The following is a 24715-nucleotide window of genomic DNA, read 5'->3' on the forward strand; positions in this document are numbered from 1 at the left end:
ATTGCTGGATCATAAGGTATTTCTATTTTCAACCTTCTGAGGAAACGCCGTATTGTTTTCCAGAGAGGGTAAAGTCAGGTTTTAATCTCTTGTCTTTCTAGTTCCATAGTTGTCTAATTTCTACCCATCCCCATGGCTGTTGTGGTGTTGTTAAGCGCTACTAAGTCAGTTCTGACTCATAGTGACCCTGTATAGGGTTTCTGAGGAGCAGCTAGTGAGTTTGAATTGCAGACCTTTCAGTTAGCAGTCTAGTGCTTATCCTATAGCGCCACACCAGGGCTCCAATCATGCTCCTTGCTAATTTTCCCAGCTACCTCTCCAGTTACTGGGAAGGTCAAATTAGATTGGTGAGTGGACTTCGGAGAAAAACGTTATAAGAAGGCTAATGTAAGAGGCTATGAATTAGTTTTCAATAAACCATTAAAACAAACTCTGATAGCGCAGTGGTTACGAAATGGAATGCTAAGCTCAAGGTTGGCAGTTCGAAACTACCAGCTGTTCTGTGGGAAAAAGATGAGGCCTGTGGGAGAAAGATGTGGCTTTCTGCCCCCATAAAGATTTGCAACCTTGGAAACCCTGTACAGGGTCGACTCCACGCTACTTAACAACAACAATAACCACTCATAAAATATTGTATAATAATTTACTGTTGTTGTTGTTAAATGCAGTCGAGTCAGTTTTGACTCATAGTGACGCATAGGGTTTTCAAGGAGCAGCTGCTGGATTTGAACCATCAACCTTTGTGTTTAGCAGTCCAATGTTTATACTACAGCACTGCACTATACCTGTTTAAATAAAAAGACTCTCATGTACTGCTTTCTTAAATCCAAACTCTGAAACTCATATTACAGAGGATCCTTCACTTCTCCTCAGGACAAAAATTTGCAGGATGTCAGGGAAAATATTTTAATGGCCATAGTAAAAACTCAGAGCCAAATGTGTTTCTCTTCGTGCCATCCATCCTGTTAGGCAAAGTATAAACAAGATCAGGCCTCACGTGGCTTCCTCCAAGGAGACTGGCTCCGACCCTGGAAATTCATTCAGCAACACGCAGAGAGAGGAACCAAGGCAAGATGAAGACTTTGCTTCTGTTTGCCTTCTCTCTCATCGTACTGGCCTCTTTCTCAGGTGGGTATTAACTCCAGAACCCTAGCCTCTTTCTGTGATATCATGATCAACTGGGAGAATCATCTGTGTGATATCGCTTAAAGTAGTTTTTCATTTAAAATGGGATATAATGTATCAGTATATGGATACATCAAAGCTTTTGGAATTGTCATCACTAGGGGTTACATTATTTGTTCTTAAAAAAGATTTTTTTAAATGTATTTGAGCCTTAATTCTCAGCAATGCTGATACATCTTCAACCGTATCTTCTTTTAGGGTTCATATGTGGTTATCCAAATTCGATTAATTATCATTTACCTTTCTATCTTATTAACATTTGTGATCCTAATATCTTTTACTGTGTATGTTTAGAATACAATTTTATTATAATATCTTCTTTTTGAGTTTATGTGTGATTATCAAGCGTAACATAATTTTAATACCATTGTCTTCTTCTAATACAACTTTAAACTTGGTTATTATATTGGGGACTTTAAGAAGCCCTATCGAAGCAAACCTCAGGGAGGAGAAACACACTCAGCAGAAAACTGAAGAAAATAAACATTTTAACAAAAGGTACCATTAAATTAACAACTGATTTTAGAGCAGTGAACATCCCAATAGATAAACGTTTCTGTAGTCTAGGTTTTGCTTTGAGCCACCCCCAGTAGAACCAATTTGAATCTCCTGCCCTAGCTCTGTGGCGTGCCTGGCCCTTGGGACTGGTCTTATAAAAGAAGTTTTGTGTTTCTACCACAATTGAACTTGCAAATGCTTCTCTGTGGGTGTGGGGAAAGGGAGCGTTTGCTTTGTGTATCTGAGTGTCCCCCCACCCCCGCTTTTTCAGAGGCCTCCCCAGTTCTGATGGAAAAACAGGCCAAACAGCTCCTGAGGTCCCGGAGGCAGGAGCGGCCTCCCAGCAAACCCGGCTTCCCAGACGAGCCGATGCGGGTGAGTGACTGGCTGCGGGCTGTGGCTATTCTAGGGAAAATGCGGCCGTTGGGACACCAACTCATTTGGAAACCAAGCTAGGTGCTGGTCCCAGCATGGACTGTGGGCTCAAGGGCATCTTAGGCTCGGGGTGAGACAAATACGAGCTCAGAGTCTTTCACCCAGACGAGGTGCCTACTCTGCTGACCTGCTGGAAACTCGTGTTTCAAATAGAAATGGGGAGCAGAGGGTGGCTGCTGAGTGAACCCGCCCATGAATAGGAGGTGGGGAGCTGTTCATGTTAGTTCTTCCCTGCATCTTTCCCCTCCTTCCTTGGGGTGAAGGCAAGACCCACTGAGGGGTCAATACCGTTGTGTCCAGACTCTGGCCAGGTGTTTGTAGGAATTCCACACTGACCTGTCGCTCCAATTTCACCTTTGACTTCAGCTCTGACCTCTGGGATCTTGGGTCCCACCAGCCTAATCTTTCATTCTGTGATATACTGGCCCCTTGCTGGTTCTGACCTGACTTGCCTCTGTATCCCCGTGGCTGAAGCCATGCTGACCGCTGATGGTTTTGTCGCACCCTGGTGAAGCCCCGGTGACGCTGTAGGAAAAGCGCTGGATTGCTAATGGCAAGGTCGGCAGTTCAACCCACCAGCCACTAAGAGGGAGTATGATGAGGCTGCCTGCCCCTCCTGTGAAGAGTCGATGGCAGGGGAGTTGGGTGATGGTAAATTGTGGTAGCCCAGGCCAAGCTGGGACATCTTGGAAGTCATTTCTGTGGCTCAGGCTCATCTCCCACCTGGGGCCCCTTTACCTGGGCTCCATGCCATTCTCTGTATTGCAGCCCCATATCAGGCTGCCGGGAGAGGCACGCAGCAGCTTCTCTCATCACCGATTTACAGAATCATGTGACTAATTTGATTATTTCACTTAAAAGTTGTGGTGTTGCATGCTGGTATCAGACTGAGTTTGAATCTTCCCATTTTCTATGTGGTTGTTGTTGTTAAGTGCTGTCAAGTCGGTTCCGACCCATAGTGGCCCTGTATAGGGTTTCCAAGGAGCGGCTGGTGAGTTTGAACTGTTGACCTTGTGGTTCAAAGTGACTTTGAGGTCCATTGCTTATCCTACAGAGTTGCACCAGGACTCCTTCCGAGTGTGTAGCCTTGGGAAATTTACCTCACACTTCTGTGCCATTGTTGTTGTTAAGTGCCATCGAGTCAATTCCAACCCATAGCGATCCTGTATAGGGTTTCTAAGGAGCAGCTGGTGAGCTTGAACCACTGACTTAGCAGTTCAAATGGCATTGCAGTCTGACGCATTAAGCCACAGTGCCAGTCTTCTATAAAATGGGTATAATAATAAATATTATCATTTGTATTATTATAATATTACTCATATCAATAATAAGGAGCACTTATGACACGATTGAGTAAGCACTGAACTGCTAATCTTCAAGGTCAGTAGTTCAAAATCCACCAGCTCCATCCGAGGGAGAAAGATGAGACTTCCTGCTCCCATAAAGATTTACAGGAACAGAAAGCCTCATCTTTCTCTCATGGAGTGACTGGTAGATTTGAACTGCTGACTTTGCAGTTAGCAACTCAGCTCATAATCCACTATGCTACCAGAGCTCCCTTAGCAAACAGTTGTTGTTGTTGTTAGGTGTCATCAAGTCAGTACCGACCCATAGCAACCTTATGCACAGCAGAACGAAACACTGCCCGATCCTGGGCCAACCTCACTGTTGCCACGCTTGAGCCCATCGATGCTGCCACTTGGCCAATCCATCTCTTTGGGTGTCAGTGGATGTTTACAGCTGTTTCTCTTCATTTTGAGTTGTGCCCCATCAGCAAATGAAGTTCCTGTGGGCTTTTCTCCCATGGGATTTACTCTATTCATGTCATCACAGTCAACTACTTTGAGGAGGCAGCGCTTTCCCAGTTGCAGTTTGAGTGCCTTCCAACCTGAGGGTCTCATTTTCTGGCACTATATCTAACAGTGTATCTCTGCTATTCATAAGGTTTTCAGTGACTAAATATTTGGAAGCAGTTAGTCACTCTTTCTTCCTAGTCTGTCTTCGTCTGGAAACTCATCTGAATCCTGTCCACCATGGGTGACCCTGCTGGTATTTAAAATACCGGTGGCATAGCTTTCAGAATCATAGCAACTCACAAGCCACCACAGTACGACAAACTGACAGACGAGTGGTGGTAGCAAACAGTAGCGGCTCCTTTTCTATTAAGTGTCAGGTACTATGCTGAGCAGGTTAAATAGAGTTGCTCTAGGTTTCTGCTCAGAGTTGGTGGTGGAGACAGAGAAATAAACAGATGACTGTTATACAGAGTAGTATCAAAATTAATCAAGGACTTGCCTGGCTGTTAAGTGTCAGTGTGGCTTTGTGTGTTGTGTGTGTTATGTGGTAGAAGAACCAGTGGCTCAGAATATGTAGGGTACAGGGAGGGTGGGGGCTGGAGAGGTGAGCAGGGACCAGATCAAGAGGGCTTGGGAACCTTGGACTTTATCTTGTGATCCGTGGAAAACAACTGAAAAGTATTTACAATGGGGCAGTACAGATTTGTGCCACTCCCACCTGCCAAGTTGCTGTACTGTGATGACTTGCATGTCGTTGTGCTGCTGGAAGCTATGCCATCAGATTGCAAATACCAACAGGATCACCCATGACTGCCACCTTAGAAGAGATTCTAGAATAAGACAGATTAGCAAGAAAGACCCTGGGGATCTATCTACTCCTGAAACCGAGTGAAAACCCTATGGGTCACAATAGAACACTGTCCGATATCGTGCCTGAAGATGAGCTTCTAGGTTGGAAGACACTACAATAGCTGCAACAATGATTGACACATACCAGTGGCCAGTGGTGTGTTCTGTGATACATAAGGTCACCATGACTTGGCGCCAACTCCAAGTCAGCTAACAAAAACAGATTCAAGTGTTAGGTAGATTGTTGGAGAAGCAATTAGACAAGAAGAGGCCCAGGATTCAAGCTTGGGAACACCAACATTTAGGGGAAAAACCAAGAGAATATGGTGTTACAGAGTGACGGGGGAAGAGGGTTAGGAAGGAGGACAGATGGAGGATGAAGGCCGTGGTGTGTGTGAACATGAAAGCCAGTAGAAAGGAGGGCGGAAATGGGGCTGTGAAGGGGAGCTCGGGGTGTGAGGCATAACTGAGTGGTATGCTTGTGGCCCCTTCTCAAGGGCCCAGGGAGGCTGAAGGAAGTGGATTAAAAGACCGGGAAGAAGCTGCTCTCTCTACAGGTGCTCATGAGACAGGAGCTACTGAACCCATGAGTCTGTTGCTTGGCAGTTTCTCACATAGCATCCTCACCTGGCTTCTTTGAGCTCCACTTGCTGAATAACTGCCTTTGCCCTGACTGAGGCATTAGACATCTGCCTGACTTCTGGTATCACCTGACTCAGTGTTTGTAAATCCCCTGCTCACCTCTGACTTTGCCTCTTACTGACTGGCAATTTCTGGGTCATCTTTAATTACTACTACTAACTGCTGTACTCAGTTCCCAGGGCTGACATAACAAATTACCATAAAGTTGGTGCTTTAAAACAACAGAAATTCATTCTCTTGGAGTTGTGAAGGTAAGAAGTTTGGAATCAAAATGTTGGTAGAATTGGTTCCTTCTGGAGACACTAAAGGTGAATCTATTCCTTGTCTCCCTTTAAGCTTCTTGGTGTTCCTTGGTTTCTACCTCCATTGAATCAATCTCTGCCTTGTTTTCACATGGCCTTTCCCTCTGCTGAGGTCTCTGACTCAACTCTCCACTCTGACATTCTCTTCTAAGACCACCATTTCTTGCAGTTAGTGCCCACTCTAAACCCAGGGTAGTCTCATCTCCATATCCCTAACTCACGTCTGCAAAGACTCATTTTCCAAGTGAGGTCAAACTTACAGGTTTTGGACATAATTTTTTTGGGGCCACCATTCAACTCACTACCATTGTCTTGATCTTAACTGATGTAGTTTTTCTAAGAGTCTTTCTTGCTTCAGAGCCTATATTTCCCACTCCAGCTCAAACCTACATGTCCCTCACCAAAACACTTGGCCTCAACCCATGTCCAGAATCCTCAGTAGAATTTAGACAAATGGCCATGAAATGTGAAATAAATACCCAATAAATGATCTGGTCATGAATGTATAGCAGCCACTCTTGGGAAACCCTATACACGGTTTCTGTGAGTCGGAAACAACTTGACGTCACTAACCAACAACAACAATCTATTGAAGGAGTTTCTTGGTGGTGAATGCTAAGTACTTGACTGCCAAAAGGTTAGCAGTTCAAACCCAATCAGAGAAACCTCAAAAAAGAAAAAAAGAAAAGACCTGTCAGTTTGCTTCTGAAGGGCCAGAGCCTTGACCACCCTGTGGAGTGCACTGCTATCTGCAACATGTGAGCTTGCCATGAGTTGGAATCAGTGGCAACTGGTTTGGGTATTCTTGTTTGTCAATCGATTGGAAACACAAAAGCTAAAAGCATGAAACATTTAGAACGCAGTTAGTTGGTGAACTGACTTGTTTGAAGAGTAAACTGATGCAAACGACCTCTTAAAAATCTTAAAAAGCGATGATGTCTCTTTGGTAAATAAGGAAGGTACTTCTGGCCCTAGCCATGGTATTTTTAGTTGTCTCATATGCAATGAAAAAGGAAGCCTGTGGTAGAATTAACACATTCGAATTGTTATATTGACTATATCACATATTGTATATATTATATATATACCACACCCTGTCAGAAGGACAAACAAATCAGGGTTGGAGGAAGTGCTGCCTGATTTTGTGCCACTTAAATTAGACATACCAATCAGACGGACCAATCGCTAGAAAAGCACATCATGGTTGATAGAGAAGAGGGTCAGTGAAAACGAGGAAGACCTCAACCAAATGGATGGACACAGTGGCTGTAATAATGGACCTACGATGGTGAGAATGGCGCAGGACTGGGCAATGATTTGTTTTGTTGCTATGAGTGAGTCCACTAGATGGTGGCATGTTTGGAGTTTAGACAGAGTGAGAGGGCAGAGTGATGTGCCCAGCTCACTGCCTTGGTAGCCCAAGGTGGGCACTTCGTGAAATGCTGCACTGGATGCGCCCTGCTGAGTGTCAGCGTCTGTACTGCACTTGAGGATAAACACTCAACCTCAAGGTTGGTTTGAACCGCAAGGTTGATGGTTCAGACTCACCAGCCACTCCTCGGAAGCCTTATATAGGGTCGCTATCAGTCAGAACCAACTTGATGGCACTTAACAATAATAACAACAAAATGTCCATTGTATGGAGACAGACATGGAGCCAGAGTGTTCCAGCCCAGTGATTCAAGTCCTTTGAGGAGTTTATATAGTACAAGGAACTGTGGGATTTGACTGGAGAGAGCTTCCAGTTCCAGTTGGAAGGAAGAGGGAGGCAAGGAAGGCATCCTAGAGGAGCTGTGCACCCACGTGAGGCCTGAAGGATGAGAAGGAGTTCTCAGTGTAGGGAGTAGAGGTGAGGCTGGATATCCACCAGCATTATTGCCGTCGATATCCGGACACTAGCTGTGTGCACTTTGGGCAAATCATTTCATTTTTCTGGAGCTTGGTTTTCAATAAAGTTTGGTCCAGAATCTGGCCAAGGAGACTTATTTCAGGTCTTATATTCTGGGGTTTGGTTAGAGCTTTGGGGATGACACACACTTCCTGATCCCACACACATCTTGGAGGGAAGAGCCCTGGGCAGCATGATGCCCACTTGGTCGAGGGGCCAAAGTGCTTTAGTTAGAGCCCCCTAGAAGGTTCCTTCTAAAAACACAAGGACCTCCTCTTTTCAGGTTGACCCAATGTCTAGTTGTATTAGACACCTTATACTTACTATGTATATATTCCCTCCCCTTGGGTTTCTTTGTTGATTTTTCCTTCAAATCAATAATACCAATCACCTGTCACATAAAAAGAGGAGCTTTGCTTCTTTTAACTGAGTGGCTGACTGTCAGTGTGATCGTGGACATGTAGTCACAGTTGATTCTGTGTGTAAGATACAGTGGCACCACATATCTGAGCAGGTCCTCTGGGAGCAGGAGGTCACGGATGGGCTGTAGAATAACCATGTGGGCTCAGATATCAGCAGCAGGAGAATGAAGGGGTTAAATGTCTGAGGACCTCCATTTTGGAACTCCCCACCTTTCTTCTCTTTACTTTCCACCCTCCTTTCTCTTTATCAGCTGAGAAGGGTCATTGTTCTGCGTACAAATGTTTCTTTGCTGAGGAAGAAGGTAAGATGAATGCGTTATTTAGGAATTGCAAATATTGTGTGTCTGTGTGTGTTAAGTTAGGTGTGGGTATACGTGTGTGTCAGGGTGTTGTTGGGTAGGTATGTGTGTGTGAGGTTGTGTGTGTATGTGTTTCTGAAGGTATGTGTGGGTATATGTGTGTGTGTTGGGTATGTATGTGTGTGAAGGTAGGTGTGGGTATATAAGGGGGCTTCAACAAGTTCACGGAAAGATTGAATGAAAAGATAATGGAATTTCCCCACAAACTTTTTGAAGCTCACTTGTGTAGTGTGTGAGGATATGTGTGGGACATTCATTCCAATTGATTTCCAAAGAGAATACCAACCAGTTGCCATCGAGTTGATTCCAAATCTCGGCAGCCCCATATGTTGCAGAGTAGAGCTGCACTCCACGGGTCACTCCAAAGGCTGTGACCTTTCAGAAGCATATTGCCAGACCTTTCTTCTGAGGTCCCTCTCAGTGGGTTTGTCAGAGTATGTGTGTGTTTGTGTGAAGGTGTATGGATAAGTGTGTCTGTGAGGGTATGTGGCTTTGTGTGTGTGCGTGTGTGTGTGTGTGTGAGGCTATGTGAGCATGTGTATCTGTGAGGCTGTATGTGGTAGTGTGAGGGTGTATATATGTGTGTGTAGATGTGAAGGTGTGTGGGCATGTGTGTGTTTGTGCGGATCTGTGGGTATGTTTGTGTGTGTGTGTGTGTGTATGTTGGGAAATATCCATGCAGAATATTTTTCCAGAAAGGCTTGACCTCAGTCCCTCTCTGCCACTTTGCCCTGGGATAATGGGATGATGGAAGATGGCAGCTGAAGGTCCCTCTTGGGGCCAGCTTGAAGGCCCTTGAATGTCACCGCAGGAGTGGGCTTCATTCTGCACACAGTGGGGAGCCATCAAGGGATTTTTAGCAAGGATGATATGATGAGATCTGTTTTCCAGGGGCCTTTTAGAAATTCAGGACACAGAGGCTCTTCAATGCTGCCTTTCACATGCTGTTAGACACAAGAAATGGGAAACAGCGGTTTTGGACATTTTATTACACCTTCTTGCCATCTTACTCCGGAAAAAAACAGATGGACTTGGGAAAAGAATGGAGCTAGTGATCACTGGGGAATGTGGGTGCCCTTGGGAGTTGAGTCTTTGAGACTCAGATGCCCACTGCTAACTCTCAATTACTGAGAGGTGACTGGCTGGGGCATTTCATTTTGCCTCTCCTGGAGCTCTAAGAGACTGTTGAAAAGGAAACCCTTTTAGAGAAGGGAGAAGCTGTTCACGAGAGTAAACAAGTGGTGCTTTGGGGAAAGATTAAGAATCCAAAATGAAAACAAGTATGAAGATTTGCAGTCCTCTCTCCTCATGAGTATCTATTAAGCAATGTTTATGATCTTGACACTTGGCTTGCATATTGGCAGATGTTGGCTTCTGTGGAATGATGGGCTTTCTGAAAACAGGTTCAGACAAGCTGTGCCCACACACACAAGGGGCTCGACTGTTTTGACAGCATGTATCCTGCCAACTCACTGAGACAACTGTTCTTGTCTGACTGTGGGGTGAGAAGGAAACATACTATTACAGTGATCACTGGTGTGCCCTGCTCTACAAAGGAAGGGCTGGTGGACAGAGGAGCGGGAACACCTTGTGGGGACCCTGAAGGCCTAGGGAGGAAGACCAGGAAGGAGCCAGATGACTCTAGGTAAGAAAGTAAGAGGAATTTCAAATGTTTGGTGGCAGCCAGGAAGGAAGAGGATGAAAAGCCCTCCTTACATCAGGAGTGGGTGATATAAGGAGGGCTAGATGGAGAGAGAATCAGATGGGAAGGCTGAGACTAAGGAGGGCTCTTCCAGTGAGATACGCCCCACAGCAGGAAACCATGACATAGAGTTTGAAGCTGTTTTCTCCTCTGTACTGTTATACTCTCTGCTGGTGTGGTGCTGGTGCTGTGGGATAAAGCACTGGACCACAAGATCGGTGGTTCAAACTCACCATTTGCTCCTTGGTAATCCTATACAGGGTTGCTATGAATCAGAAACAACCTAACAGCACTTAACAACAACAACAACAACAACAACCCTCTCTCAGACTTCTGGTATGGTGCTATCGGATCAACACTGGATAGTGAGCCACATGATCGGCAGTTCAAACCCACCAGCTGCTCCTTGGACATCCTATATAGGGTTGCTTTGAGTTGAAACTGATTCAGTGGCACTTAACAACTACAACAACAAGACCCTCTCCCAGCCAAAATAACCCCAAACCCATTGCCTATTGAGCTAATTATGACTCACAGTAGCCTCATGTGTTACAGAGTAGAACTGCTCTATAGCACTGTGCAGAGTCCTGGTGTGGTGCTGTAGGATAAGCATTGGACTGCTAACCACAAGGTTGACAGTCCAAACCCTCCAGATGCTCCTCAGAAACCCTATACGAGGTTACTATGAGTCGAAGCCGACTCGATGGCACTTAACAACAACATAGGGTTGTAATGGAAGCAGTTCACTAGGACTTTTGGGATGGGTCCAAACCACCCAACTTTTGGTCAGTAATTAAGCAAAAACCATTTGTGCTACCCAGTGACCTTCTGCTACCCCTAGACTTGAGGAAAATGTGTTAGTGGTCCTCCCTGGGAATGGTGGGTGGATAGCAGGTGGTGTATTGTGTCGGGTAAGAACGGCAGGAGAGGAAAATAACCTCTAGAACTCGGAAGCTGTGCGCTGTGGGATGGATTATGAGTTTCATTCAGGAGAACATTGTCTCCAAGTCTTCAGATGTTGGGGTGTAGAATTCTAGGCATCACAGTGAATAGGCACTCGAGGAAGGCTGAAATATGCCTGGGACATCCTATCTGGGGACACCTAGGTTTCAGCTGAAAGACCTACTATTTTAGACCATGTGGCCCAATCTTTTGTTTGAGATGATGTCATGCTAGAGAGTTCCCAGGTTTCTGAAGCCTCAGGATGGCAAAGAGGATAAACATCTTGAGGAGAAATTGCTGAAGATATGGCTATGTGGAAAGAAGGGATGGGTTTGTGTTTGAAGGTTAAGAAGGTAGAACAAACATCATTGTAAATTCTCCCTGGAACATTTCTTCAGTCCTGCCTGCATAGAATTTAGGTTTAAAGTCTTGCACTCAAACTGTGGTTTCAACACTGCAGCCGGGGAGACCTTTAGATCTGCAGAACCTCAGGTTCTTCCCCAGACCTCCTGGGACCAAGTCTGTGCTTCCTCAAGATCCCCTGGGGATCACCAAGCACATTTAAGAAGCTGTGCCTAGAGGACTCCAAAGGTGGCTGTTTCCTGCATCCTGGGGACTAGGAGCTGGTCCATGCTGGTTTTGCATGGACACAATTGATCTTTCTTTCTGCCTGCTATCCCCTCTGCTCATGTGCTTCCCAGTCTTCTGATACCTTCATCCCTGCTGCTGCTCCCAGTTCATGGCTTCTCTTGTTCTGTCTCCCTGGCTGGATTCATAGCCTCAGAATAAAAAACCCAAACCAAAAATGAGTTGCCATCAAGTCAACTTTGATTCATGGTAACCCCATGTGTGCCAGAGTAAAGCTGTGCTCCATAGGTTTTTCATAAGCAGATTGCCAGGTCTTTCTTCCAAGGCCATTTGAGGTGGACTTAATCCTCCAGCTTTTTACTTAGCAGCTGAGTATGGTTACCGATGGAACTACTCAGAGATTCCTCAATTACAACAGATTCTGTCAGATTCTCTTACAATTGTCCAACCAATTCCCATCAGCCAGTATCTATGAGAAAACTCAATTCCCTACATGATTACCTGTTGCAGACCGTGTGTAGACTATACAGGCCGCAGGCTCTGAGGAACAAATGAGGCCACTAGGAGTCATGGCAAATTGTTTTTAATCTTAGTATTCGGTTATGTTTATAATTAAATGCAGACATGAGCCCTTATTATCCACAGAGAAATATTAGAACTCCCTAAAGCCAAGACTGTGAAGGTTGCAAGGTCAAGCCTTCCTCCAAAGGATTAACTAAAAATACCTTAGCTACTTCAGTTCTTTGTTCTACAGACAAAAAAAAAAACCTCCCCCAATCTCTCCCAAGTGCAAGTTATTCAGCCAAGTTCCTGAAAACCTGGCTCAGGAAGCTAAAACAGTGGGACTCCGCCCAAGCCTTTTGTCCTTCCCTTTCACCTTGCCCCAACTTAGCTCAGGGTCATAGATATGTTAATTGAGCCTGAGAAACCAAGTTGCGGGCCTGGGATTCGAACCAGGGACCTACGATGTAAAGTTACCTGAATGTCTGGAAAATTACTGATGCTAGCTGTATCCTGTTTCAGTCCCTCCCAGCTTGGTGTGAAGCTCCTCCCCTAAATAAAACCGAGGCCCAGGCCAGCCCAGATGTGCATTACAAGTTGGAGGGCATGCAGTAAAGATTGCAGGGCAGTGAGTTGCTGCCTGCAGAGGCCATGATGCCTGTAGTCCCAAGTCTGCCTGCTCACCAGTGATGCATCCACCCTGGTTTCTGGGTGCCTCCTTGTCTCCCTCCTTCTGTCTGTCTGTGTATACTTTCGCTATCTCTATTGCTGCTGGATCTCCCCTCCTCGTGAACCAAACACTCGTGAACAACACAAATATGTCGAGGTCAGTCCCTGGCAATTACCAATGCTTGATATTTATCAAATTTTGCATGTAAAACTTTAAAATGGAAATAGACATTCTTGCAGCTGTATATATGTATGGAGACATGTTGCCAAACAATACTGATGGTATTTTCTGAGTGATAAGATTTGGAATAGAGTTTTTCTTTTATCTTTATATTTTCTACTGTTAGTGTTTTTTAAAAATTATTTAAATAAACATATAATATTTTCACAAAAGCAATATAGCAGATTGGTTAAGAGTAGGGTGGCAGATTGCTGGGTCTGGATCCCAGCTCCCCAGTTACTGATTACGTTTCTTAGACTGTTTAAGCCTCAGTTTTCTTGTCTATAAAATGGGATAGAATATTTATCCCTATGTCATAGGCTTATTGTAAGAATGGAATGAGAGAGTACATGCAGAGAGCTCAGTGCGGTGCCTGGATGTGTTATTCTTAGTCTTCTATTTTTAAAAAAAGTCCTTTCTCAAGACCATGGTCTTGGGGGACACTACACCTTAGTCCACCAAGACAATGCTTGTCATCCTACTTTGGTGAGTAGCGACTGGGGTTTTCAAAACTTGTGAACAGCCATCTAAGATGCAACTATTGATCTCTCCCTGCCTGGGGCAAAGAAGACTGAAGAAAATATAACAACATATGGAAACAATTAGGCCCAAAGGACTAAAGGGTCACACAAACCCTAGCCTCCTTGACATTGAGACCAGAAGAACTCGATGGTGCCAGCTCCCATTGCTGACTTCTCTGAAAGAGATCACAACAGGAGGTCCTGGATAAAGGGAGAATAATGTGGAACAAAACTCTAAATAATAAAAAAAAAAGACCAGGTTTTCTGGTCTGAGAGACTGGTGGTACCCTCGAGACTGTAGTCCTTTGTTATTGTTAAGTACTGTTGAATCAGTTCCAACTCATAGTCACCCTGTATAGGGTTTCCAAGGAGTAGCTGATGCATTTGAGCTGCTGACCTTGTGGCTCGCAGTCTGGTACTGATCCTATAGTGCCACACCAGGTATCCACTATGGTCCTTAGGTAGTCTTGAAGCCACCTTCTGTGGCTCAGCTTTTCAGCCAAACATTAGGCCAATGAGGTAACAGATCACTCCAGAGAGGTATGCACTACTTAAAACAACCAACCATACAAGATCAGAGAGCAGCATTTGCCCAGGGATAAAGCTTAGAAGGCAGGAAAGGATGAATGGAAATGGTGAACACAGGGGGCAAGTGAAAAAAGTGCTGTTACATTATGGAAATTCTAACCAATGTCACGAATCAAAATGTGTATCAAGTTTTTAATGGAAAATCCACTTGCTCTGTAAACTTTCATCCAAATCACAATAATAATAAATAAATAAATATACAGAAACAGTCTCTGGATAAATGCTTTTAGGAATGTAACAAAATTAAAACTTTTGTGATTCCTTGCTCTCTATAGAATGAAGACTCAGTCTGAGATACAAGACTGTTTAAAAACTAGCTCTAAATTACCATTGCAGCTCCATTTTCTGAACTTCTCGGAAGGCAATTTATATTCCAACCACCAAGACCTTCTCATTGCTTTTCAGATAGGTCATCCTCATTCCAATATTCAGAACTCTTTCCCAAATAGGTCCTTCCTATTTTTCCCTAGTGTTACCGTCTCCATTTCTCTGGACTTGGTCCTGCTCTTTCTAGTTGTTGTTCGGTGCCGTGGAGTCAGTTCTGATTCATAACAACACTGCCTAGGGTTTGAACTGCCAACCTTGCTGTTCAAGCAGACCTTGTGGTCCAGTGCATTATCATGCAGTGCCATACCAGGACTTCCTAGTAGTCACACACCAAATGATACTAAATGTTTATATAGATACTTCTATGTGCATGTGAATTTCTAGAAAAAGATCACTGGTCTCTCAGTGAGGAGATTAGGATTGCAGTGGTGAGCTAAAGAACTTTATATTTGAAATTTGAATTTTCTGTAATAATGTGGCCATACATTACTGTGTGGTTTAAAATAAGAATTAAAGCAAATCATATTTATTTGTACTTCTGATATAGCGCTATAGGATAAGCACTGGGCTGCAAGCCACAAGATCGGCAGTTCAAACCCACCAGCTACTCCTCAGAAACCCTATACAGGATTGCTATGAGTTGGAACTGACTTGACAGCACTTAACAACAATAGCTAAATTAGAAATCAGGAGTCAAAAGAAGAAAAGAAAATCATCTATAGCCCTACTTCTCATTGTTAAATGCTCTCAAGTCGGTTCCAACTCATAGTAACCCTGTGTAGGGTCTCCAAGGAGTGGCTGGTGAGTTTGAACTGTTTACCTTGTGGTTTAAACCGACCTTGGAGTGCAGTGCTCTTTCCCACAGCATCATATCAGGACTCCTACTTAACCTCCCTGCAAAAAACAGTGCCAGTTTTGAGATGTATTTCTTGCTAATATCTTTGTGAATGTTTTTTAAAAAGTATGATCACACTGTATCTATAATTTTGCATCCTAGTTTTTTATTAATATGATAGCATACACATTTTCTAATATTGTTATAAGGATCCTGGTGTGATGCTGTAGGATAAGCACTGAATTGTTAACCACATGGTTGGTGGTTCATACCTACCAGCCACTTCTTGAAAATCCTACACAGGGTGGCTATGAGTTGGAACCTACTTGATGGCATTTAATAAAAACAGCAACACATATTGTTATGAACTCTTTTTAAGCATAATTTTACTGAATTGCTCTCTCTTTTTTTTTTTAGATAGTTGGATCATTCCAATTTTTTCTTATTACAAGTAACACTAAATATGTGTATACATAAAGTAATTGTAATATTTTGAATTATTTCCCAGGGATATAGTCTCAGAAAACAAATGACTGGGTCCAAAGATATGAATATTTTGAATGCTTTTAGTATATATTGTCAATTTGATTTCTAAAGGGTTTTAAACAATTTACATTTTTGTCCTTCTGGAGAGTGTTTCAGTAGCGATTTTAAGGTAAAGATATGATGGAAACATGATTATAGTATCTTAAATTGGAGACCAGTTGTTTTTTGTTTGGGAGGAGGGAGTGGGTGCAGTGAGGAAGGTGAATGAATAAAAAATGAGTTGTAGGTTTCCGTTTGGACTCGGTGCCATTCATTGGATAGAAATCTATGAGAAGAACGGGGCTTCAGTACAATGATGGTGAGTTTCAAATTCCTCTGGCATAGCACCTTCGTTTGTATTTCTTGTTTTTTCCACTTCTGCTTATTCTTAGTCAACTGTCATTCATCCTTTGAGACTCATCTCATACAATGCCTTTTTTGATAGCCTTCTTTGTGCTCCCTCCTCTTCCAATGAAGTAGAACATCCCTCTAGCAGAAGGGGTGTCTCTGGGTGGTGCAAATGATCAAGATGCTCACCTTCTAACTGAAAAGCTAAAGGTTTGAGTCCAGCCAGAGGCATTTTAGAAGAAAGGCCTGGAGATGTACTTCTGAAAGATTTCCACTGGAGCGTTTTCCTTTGACACACATGGGGCTGTCTAGAGTCGGAGCTGACTGGATGACAACTGGTCTAGTAGATCCCTTACAGCATTGTTGTTGTTGTTAAGTGCCGTCGAGTCGGTTCCGACCCTCCATAGAGTTTCCAAGGAGCAGCTGGTGAGCTTTAACCACCGACCTTGCAGTTCAAATGACTTTGCAGTCTGACGCATTAACCCACAGCGCCACACATAAGATACTACTTTTGGCTTTCTTATCTGTCTCTCCCATGACATTGCTCTAAAGTGCTTGAGAAGATGGACTATTTATTTCACTTCTGGGTCCCCAGTACCAAACAGAGTATTTGACATTTGCTAAATGTCCCTTGTATGGCGCTATGGATTAATAATGCGCTGGACTGCAAAGTCACTTTGTACTGTAAGGTCAGAGGCTCAGGCTCACTAGCCGCTCCTCGGAAACCCTATACAGGGTTGCTATGGGTCGGAACCGACTCGACGACACTGAACAACAACAGTCACAAGTACTCATTCTGCTGATTCCCATTGCTTTCTTTGCTTTTCTCTAGGGGAGGGATTTTGTAGATAGAACTCTGCTGGAGAACCTGGAGGTTATTTCAAACACATCTTTCCTAACTTCTCTTAAGCTTCCAAAATCTAGGGAAGAAATGCTTGCCAACTGCTAGGGTGAGCCGTGGAAATTCTTTTAAAAGGTGACATCCAACCTTAAATTATGTCTTTTGTGATTGCATCCGTAAGTGTCTGGGTACCCTGGGAATACATCTTCCTAGGAAGCTTTCCATTTTGGCCTGTGCTTCTTTAAGGAATGTTCTTTGGGGCAAGTATAAATCACTTTTGCTTTATTGTAAGTAGTCTTTATAAAATATGCTTTCATGTTTAATCCCTTGACAAATAAATGTAGTAATGCCATTACCCTTTTGTTCCGCTTGATCTCAGGGATCAGTTTGGAGTGACTGAGAGGTAAACGATGTACAGCCCTGCCCTGCCTTCCTCAAGGGCTGAGCATCAGCCACCCCGAGCAGTTCAGTTCAGAGCTACTCTTCTGCCTAGGTGATTACCTTGCTTTTACTAATGAGTAAAATAATTCTTCTAAATGTTGATAGACTTTTAATTCCATGCCAGTGTTACAGGAAATATTTTGTCTTCTTGGAAAAAGTTCCTGTCTTGATGTATGAACTGTCCACTTTATGACTCTCAGATGAGGTCAGGCTCTGGTGAACATTGAATTTCATGATCACACCACTCCTGTGCCATATGAAAGGAGTACTTCCAACTTCCGCTCTAAGGGCTGCAATATTATGACTTAAATCACTACAGTTGGCATTTGACATGGAACATAGATATTGGTTTTTGTTTTTGCTTTAATTTTTTCCCCCTTGAAGAAAGGAGTCTCAAGAAATTAAAACTTATTTTCCATCTACCCCTTCTTTCTTGGTCCAGGAACATTTGAGATTATCATTAATACTGGTTCACTTCTAACTCGGCCAACACAATTGTTGAATTTGTGGTTTTCAGCAGATTTGCAGTTTGGCTTTTCATCTTTGACTAATGATCACTTTTAGGCCTTTGTGGCATATTCATTTTCCTAACATTTTAAAATAAATACTGAAATGTCATGGAAACCAGTACTGGTTTTTTTTCTCTCTCTTTCTGTGTGTATGTGCCTGTTTTGGTTGTTTTTCTTCAACAATGATTTCAGCTGCTGCTTAAGAATATGAAATAGATACTGATGCTTTGATCTTTGATGCTTTCTATGTATGCATAGTTTCCCTGGGCCACTATATTGAGCAGTGGACATGGAGACCATGAACCTTTCAAAGAGGATTTAGTGAGAGCGCAGAGAAAGGACACATTTTGTTTATTCACTTACTCAATTTTACATTTTTCCAGTGAATTTTGAGATGCTTTTGAGTTATGGTGTTGGAGGAGAATACTGAAAGTGCTGTGGGCTGCCAAAAGAACCAGTAGATCCGTTTTGGGAGAAGTACAGCCAGGGTGCTCCTTAGAGGCCAGGATGGCCAAACTTTGTCTCTCATACTTCGGACATATTGTCAGGAGGGACCAGTCGCTGGAGAAGGATATCATGTTTGGTAAGGTGGAGGGTCAGAGAAATAGAGGAAGACCCCCAATGAGATGGATTGGCCAACTGGCAGCATCGATGGACTCAAGCGTGGCAACAATAGTGAAGTTGGCCCAGGGCTGGGCAGTATTCCGTTCTGTTGTGCATAAGGTCACTATGGGTCGGTACCGACTCGATGGCACCTAACAATAACAACAACAACTATGTGCCAAAGAATCCTGGTGGAACAGTGGTTAGGTGTTCTGCTGCTAAATTAAAGGTTGGTGGTTGGAAATCACCAGTTGCTCTGAAGGAGAAAGATTGACAGTCTGCTTTTGAAGAGATTTATGGAAACCCTATAGGGCAGTTCTCATATGGCACTGTAGGATAAGCACTGGATCACAAGGTTGGTTTGAACTGCAGGGTCAGTAGTTCAAACCCACCAGTTGCTCCTTGGAAACCCTATACAGGGGCACTATGAGTCGAAGCCACTGAATGGCACGTAAACAACAACCACAACAAATCTGCCCTATAGGGTTGCTGTGAGTCCGAATCAACTCAGTGGCAATGGGTTTGGTGTTTGGCGAACTGTGTGTTGAGTCATATACCTTGATCACTGCCCTCAAGAAACCAGTTGGACATTTGACTGAAAGGGGTAGGCACTAAACAAGTCAGAATGCAAATAGCCGAGTAGGAATAAACGGAATATAAGCGCTACATATCAGCGATGACATTTTTAAAATATCGTCTCCAGTTTGGTCAGAAAAGTCTTTAAGAATTGGGAAACTGTCAGGCTTACAGTAGCATCTACAAATTTTCAAAAATTCTGAATTCTCCTAGAAAGCACAAATTGTCTCACTTCACAGCAAACCCTGCCAGTTGGTCCCCTTGAAGTGACAGGATCATTTTACTCGTTTTCGAGAAGATGGCTGTCAAATGCCCGTATAAAAAGCAGCCTGTTCAGTTCTCAAGGCACATCATCATCCAAGTGCATTTCCTCTAGGAAACCACTATACATCCTTGATACTCAGCAGACGTACTGCCCACAAACTCCCCCAGGTGTCAGATTTATTGCTTCACCAGGCGCAAACTTCAGTGAGACTTGTGTTTAAAATTGTAAACAAAATTATATGATTGGCTTAAGTATATATATATATATATTGTTGTTAAGTGCCGCAGAGTCGGTTCTGACTCATAGCGACCCTGTTATAGGGTTTCCAAGGAGCAGCTAGTGGGCTTGAACTGCCAACCTTGTGATTCACAGTTCAGTGCTGCTCCTATAGAGCCATACCAAGAGTCTCTCTCTCTCTCTCTATCTATCTCTACATAGGAGTTCTGGTGGCATTCTGGTTAAGTGCTAGGTTGCCAACTAAAAGACTGGCAGTTTGAACCCACCCTTACAAGGAAGGCCCGGAAATCTACTCCTATGAAGATTGTAGCCTAGGAAACCCCTGCGGGCCAGTTCTACTCTGTCACATGGGTTTTGATGAGTCAAATCCACTTGACAACACCTAGCAACATGTATGTACATTACAAGAAGCCTGCCATGTCAGTGTTTCTTGCACATACAATTCGGTGACATTAGTTGCATTCATCATGTTGTGCAACCATCACCACTATCAACTGGCATGTTTTCTTTCTTTCTTTTTATAAACTGAGTGTGTGGTAGCGAAGGGTACCATGACTGCCATCCAGCTGGGAACCACTGCTCCCGCCCCAGCAGTTTTACCCACCAATGTGGTGGGAAGGCCCATCTTTTGGTCTTAGTATTCTGAAGATGGTTTTGATCTCAAAGATCACTGATGAGGCCTGCAGACCACGCTCTGATGATCGCTGCTCTGGTCTTTCATTCAATAAGCATTTATTGAAAGTTTCCTGTGTACTTTCAATATTTTCCTGACATTCAATTCCATGACCTCAAGGCTTGCTCAGATCTTTCTCCTCTAATAGTAATAATGACAAAAAATAATAACTACTATTTGTTAGAGTCTAACATGCCAGGAATGGTGTGCTGAGCACACTAAGGAGTTTAGGAAAGAGTCTTTTCTATAGAGGTGTGGGTAGGGTTAAGGGAAACCAGCAAAAAATGCAAAGCATCCTGGAGCTAGCAACTCCTAGGCACAAAAGGAAGGGGTAGTGGGGCCTCAGTGACAGAATTCTCACCTTCCGTGAGGAAGACCCAACTCAATTCCTGGCCAATGTACCCCAAGCATACCCATCTATCAGTGGAGGCTTGTGTGTTACAGGTTTCAATGGAGCTTTCAGGTTAAGATAGTCTAGGAAGAAAGGCCTGGAGCTCTACTTGGAAAAATCAGCCAATGAAAACCATTGGTTCATAATAGTCCCATCTGCAGCCCATCATGGAAATGGTGCAGAGCCAGGCAGTGTTTCCTTTTGTTGTACATGGATAACAATAAGCATGAAGAGATAAGAACAGTGCTAACTTGTTTGACTTCTTGGGGCAGGAGCCGTGGGTGGGTTAAACATGCAGGTCTTTCTTTAGTCTACTTTCCAATTCTCCCTGTATGTCCACCACTGACCGCCACTAGAGGACACACGACAAAGGAGCTCCTGTAGGTGAGGCACAGGGCTGGATGAAGGAGAGGAGAGAACAAATCTGGAGGAACTATTTGGCACAGAACCTTATTTGTATCATCTTATTGAATCCTGGTAACCCGATGAAATAAGTCCTAGCACAATCCCTAGTTTGCAGATGACATATTGAGATCGGTGAGGTAAAGCGATATTGTAGGGTCCAGATTATTTGAATCAGACCCAGATCTCTTTAGTTCCTGCACGATGTGCCTGGCAAGCAAGTATGCAAGATGAAGGGGTCAAGGGTTTTCTTCAGTGTATTGCTTACATGAATAGTTGAAAAAGTAATACAACAGTAAGGAACTCTTTGTTCTATATTTATAAGATTCCATGCTGCCTTCCTGTTGTTCCCAATTAATATTCTTTTGGCCAAAAATTTCATGGACAGGGTAGAAATTCATCCCCAGACTCACAAACACATCCATCAAGGAGCCAGGGAATCACTGTTAGGTCCTAGAAGCCACCCTCTCATCCCCTGGCTGACCCGGGGGCTCCCTGCCCACTGGAGCCTGGAGACTAGGACATGGGGTGCATTTCGATGAGTCAAATGAAAACAACATCAATAACCAAAACAAATAAAAACTGCATGGGTCCTAGGGGAGACCAAACAAAATAATACCAGGAAAATGGAATACTTCGTAATTAATACATTCCTTCCCACAGTCTTTTTTTTTGTTTTAATTGCCATGTTTGAAACTGAACTCTGTTGAAACCTCATAGATGCCATAGGTGAGTTTCCTTGATTTGGGATTTCTGCAGTGTTGATGCATACCAAAATGATTTCATCTCGTCCCAGATACTACCCGATTATGTCTGCTTCCCTTTGGTGAAATGACACACTTCCTTGATGAATGAACTACTGGGTTTTGTTTGCTTGTTTACTACCTAACTGTGTTTGTGTGGAGTTTATATGGACAAACACTTTAAGTACTTGGCTGCCAACCGAAAGGTTGGTGGTTCTAGTCTACCCAGAGGTGACTGCCGGTCTAATTCCAAAAGATCACAGCCCCTGACAACCGTACGCTTCTAGTCTGACACACGTGGGTTGCAATGAGTCCGAATTTACTCCATGGCAACTGATTTGGTGTTTTTTAAAGAAAATATGTTCACACTGATTCGCCCCCATGTTCCCACGGGTGTCCATTATATACTTAAACATGTTCACACTGATTCGCCCCCATGTTCCCACGGGTGTCCATTACATACTTAAACATATTCACACTGATTCACCCCTATGTTCCCATGGGTGTCCATTACATACTTAAACATGTTCACACTGATTCGCCCCCATGTTCCCACAGGAGTCCATTACATACTTAAACTACCAGGTTCCTCTCCGGCCTGTGTCCATGGCATGTTGTAAGAGACTCTTGGGTGGATTCTGACTCTGAGTTACCCCACGTGTGCAGAGAACTCCCCAGGGTTGGCAAGGCTGTGAGTTCTTGGAATTACCGCAGCAGGCCTGTCTCCCCAAGCTCCTCTAGGTGAGGTCAGTCAGCCAACCTTTCAGCTGGTAGTCAGTGCTTACCCATCCAGTACTCCTATCAGCAACATGCATTGTCCAAATTAAAAATAATTTCCATCCCCATGAAAGGATTTACATACCCAAATGTAACTTGACCCATCTAACACTGCCACTAAAAAATGACGAAGTGAGGCAATGATGGGACTAAGGTGGGGGTGAGCCCAGAGTGCTCTGGGGACCCAGAGAGGTGGGGGGAGAGGGGATCTGAGAAGGCCTCCTGGAGGAAGGGACACCTGAGCCCTGAGAAGGTGCGGGTGGTATTCTGGGCAGAAGCACTGCAGCTCTGTCCCTGCAGGCTTGTTTTGACAGGAGTACATGCACCACTTGCTGTACCTGGAGCATCTCGCTGAGGAGCAGTTCCTGGAGCACTGGCTGAATCCACACTGCAAGCCTCACTGTGACAGGAATGTGGTCCACCCGGTGTGAGGCAATCTGGACCAGCTCGGTGTGTTCCCTCCCTGAAGCCTGCTGTTGGGGGGACTCTGCATGTGCATGGGCTCGGGGCCCTGGAGAGCATGCCGGCAGGGCAGCCAGCTGGTTAGCTGGACTGGGCTGGGCAGTAACAAGAGCAGAGCAACAGTGTAGCTAGGAGCCCATGCTATGGAAGGAAGCCTGATGCTATGGTCTCCAAGCAGTCTCAATAGGTATGTGACCAGCTTGCTATCCAGCAAGCTCTCTCTGGAATGGAAATCTGAAGGGTGATGTCTTACTTCTCTGCTGCTGCTTTCACAGAATTAGCACAACCGGAACTTCTTTTCTCACAGTTCGGAGGAGGCTCGAAGTCCAAGTTCAGAGTGTCGGCTGTGGGGGAAGGCTCTCGGTTTGTGAGCTCTGGGGAAATGTCCTTGTTTTCTTTCAGCCTCTGTAGGCCCAGCATTCCTTGGAGATCTCCATGTGTCTTGGCATCAGTCTTCCCCAGATCTAGGAGCTCCACAGTACAGGAATCCCAGGTCCAAAGGAGGCGCTCCACTCCAGGCTTTGCTTTCTTGGTGGTAGTCGGTCCCTCTTTCTCTGCTTCCTTCTCTCTCCTTGTATCTCTCAAAGGAGATTGATTTAGGATATTACCGAATCCCGCAGATTGCATCTGCCGCATTAACATCCTATAAGTGAGAAATTACAACACAGAGGATAACTACATCAGATCAGGGCTGATCAGATCATGAAAGTGATAACATCACATTAGATCTCATCATGGGAGATTACTATGTTGTAACTGCTAAACCACTAAGAATCCAGGCCCAGGCAAATTGATACAATACCTTAACTATATCACAGGTGGCTTGTGAGACTTGACTTTCTCCAGCATCTGTGGGCTTAGCCAGTGACATTGTTACCTGGGTCAGCAGCTTCTTTCCTGGATCCCAGGTTGAGACTCTACCCTGGCCACTCCCTCCATGCCACCGCTGGTCCAGCCTGTTCTAAATCCAATCACCTGACCCTCCCACTACCTGACCACAGTTGCCAAGGTTGGGAATCTGCTCAGCCTGCACTTTCTCTCTTTCTCTCCTTTGGGGTCTGTTCTTTGGTCCACATGGACTGGATTGCCCAGTCCTCCCAGTCCACTGTGTATTCCCTACCTCACCTTGGTTCCTAGATGAAGCTTTTTGTCATTCCTCAACTGTCTGTCTGCCTGTCTGTCTCCATTTCCTTCTCCTCTCTTTCCATATCCTGTTAGATAAGGTAGCACAGTCCTTCAGAGCTATAAGCCCAGTAGATTTCACTCCTCAGTGATTTTTTTATGGACCAAGCAGGACAGATGTAATGTTAAGAAGAGAAGTCTGTCTGTGTCACTGATATTTATTTTGTCCTGTGGATTTATACAGGAGCACTTCTTTAGAGTGTTGCTCTGGGCAGTTGTTAGATACCCTCATGTAAATTCTCTCACTTGATCCTCACAGCACCCTTGTGGCATTGCAGGACATGTATCTGTAACCTTGTTTTATGATGCGCTAACTGAGCATGAGGAAGCTATGGTCTTGTTGGGAGGCAAACATCCCTTTGGATGGCCTTGAACAACTAGCGAAACGAGAGCGTCTGCTAGGAGTAGAGTACATGATGTGCTGACAGGCAGGGGCTGGTCCCATATCCCTCTTCTGGTCCTTCCAGCCTT

General features: G+C 44.2%; 1 protein-coding gene across 1 annotated transcript; it reads left to right on the plus strand.

Annotated features, from left to right (window-relative positions):
* The first annotated feature begins 1073 nt into the window (after window positions 1-1073).
* On the plus strand, window positions 1074-23031 carry LOC102826932 (chromosome unknown open reading frame, human C17orf67). Its single transcript, XM_006832405.1, has 3 exons — window positions 1074-1128; window positions 1955-2058; window positions 22915-23031. The coding sequence occupies exons 1-3, from the start codon at window positions 1074-1076 to the stop codon at window positions 23029-23031; spliced, it is 276 nt and encodes a 91-aa protein (XP_006832468.1).
* The last annotated feature ends 1684 nt before the right edge of the window (window positions 23032-24715 follow it).

Source organism: Chrysochloris asiatica, unplaced genomic scaffold, assembly GCF_000296735.1.
Source record: "Chrysochloris asiatica unplaced genomic scaffold, ChrAsi1.0 scaffold00007, whole genome shotgun sequence".
In the NCBI taxonomy this organism is placed as follows: Eukaryota; Metazoa; Chordata; class Mammalia; order Afrosoricida; family Chrysochloridae; genus Chrysochloris; species Chrysochloris asiatica.

Bases quoted from the DNA above. Each gene is read 5' to 3' on its own strand.
- LOC102826932 (XM_006832405.1), top strand. From the start codon at position 1,074: ATGAAGACTTTGCTTCTGTTTGCCTTCTCTCTCATCGTACTGGCCTCT. The intron at 1,129-1,954 runs GTGGGTATTAAC...CCGCTTTTTCAG, and splicing joins CGTACTGGCCTCTTTCTCAG to AGGCCTCCCCAGTTCTGATG. The intron at 2,059-22,914 runs GTGAGTGACTGG...TTGTTTTGACAG, and splicing joins TCCCAGACGAGCCGATGCGG to GAGTACATGCACCACTTGCT.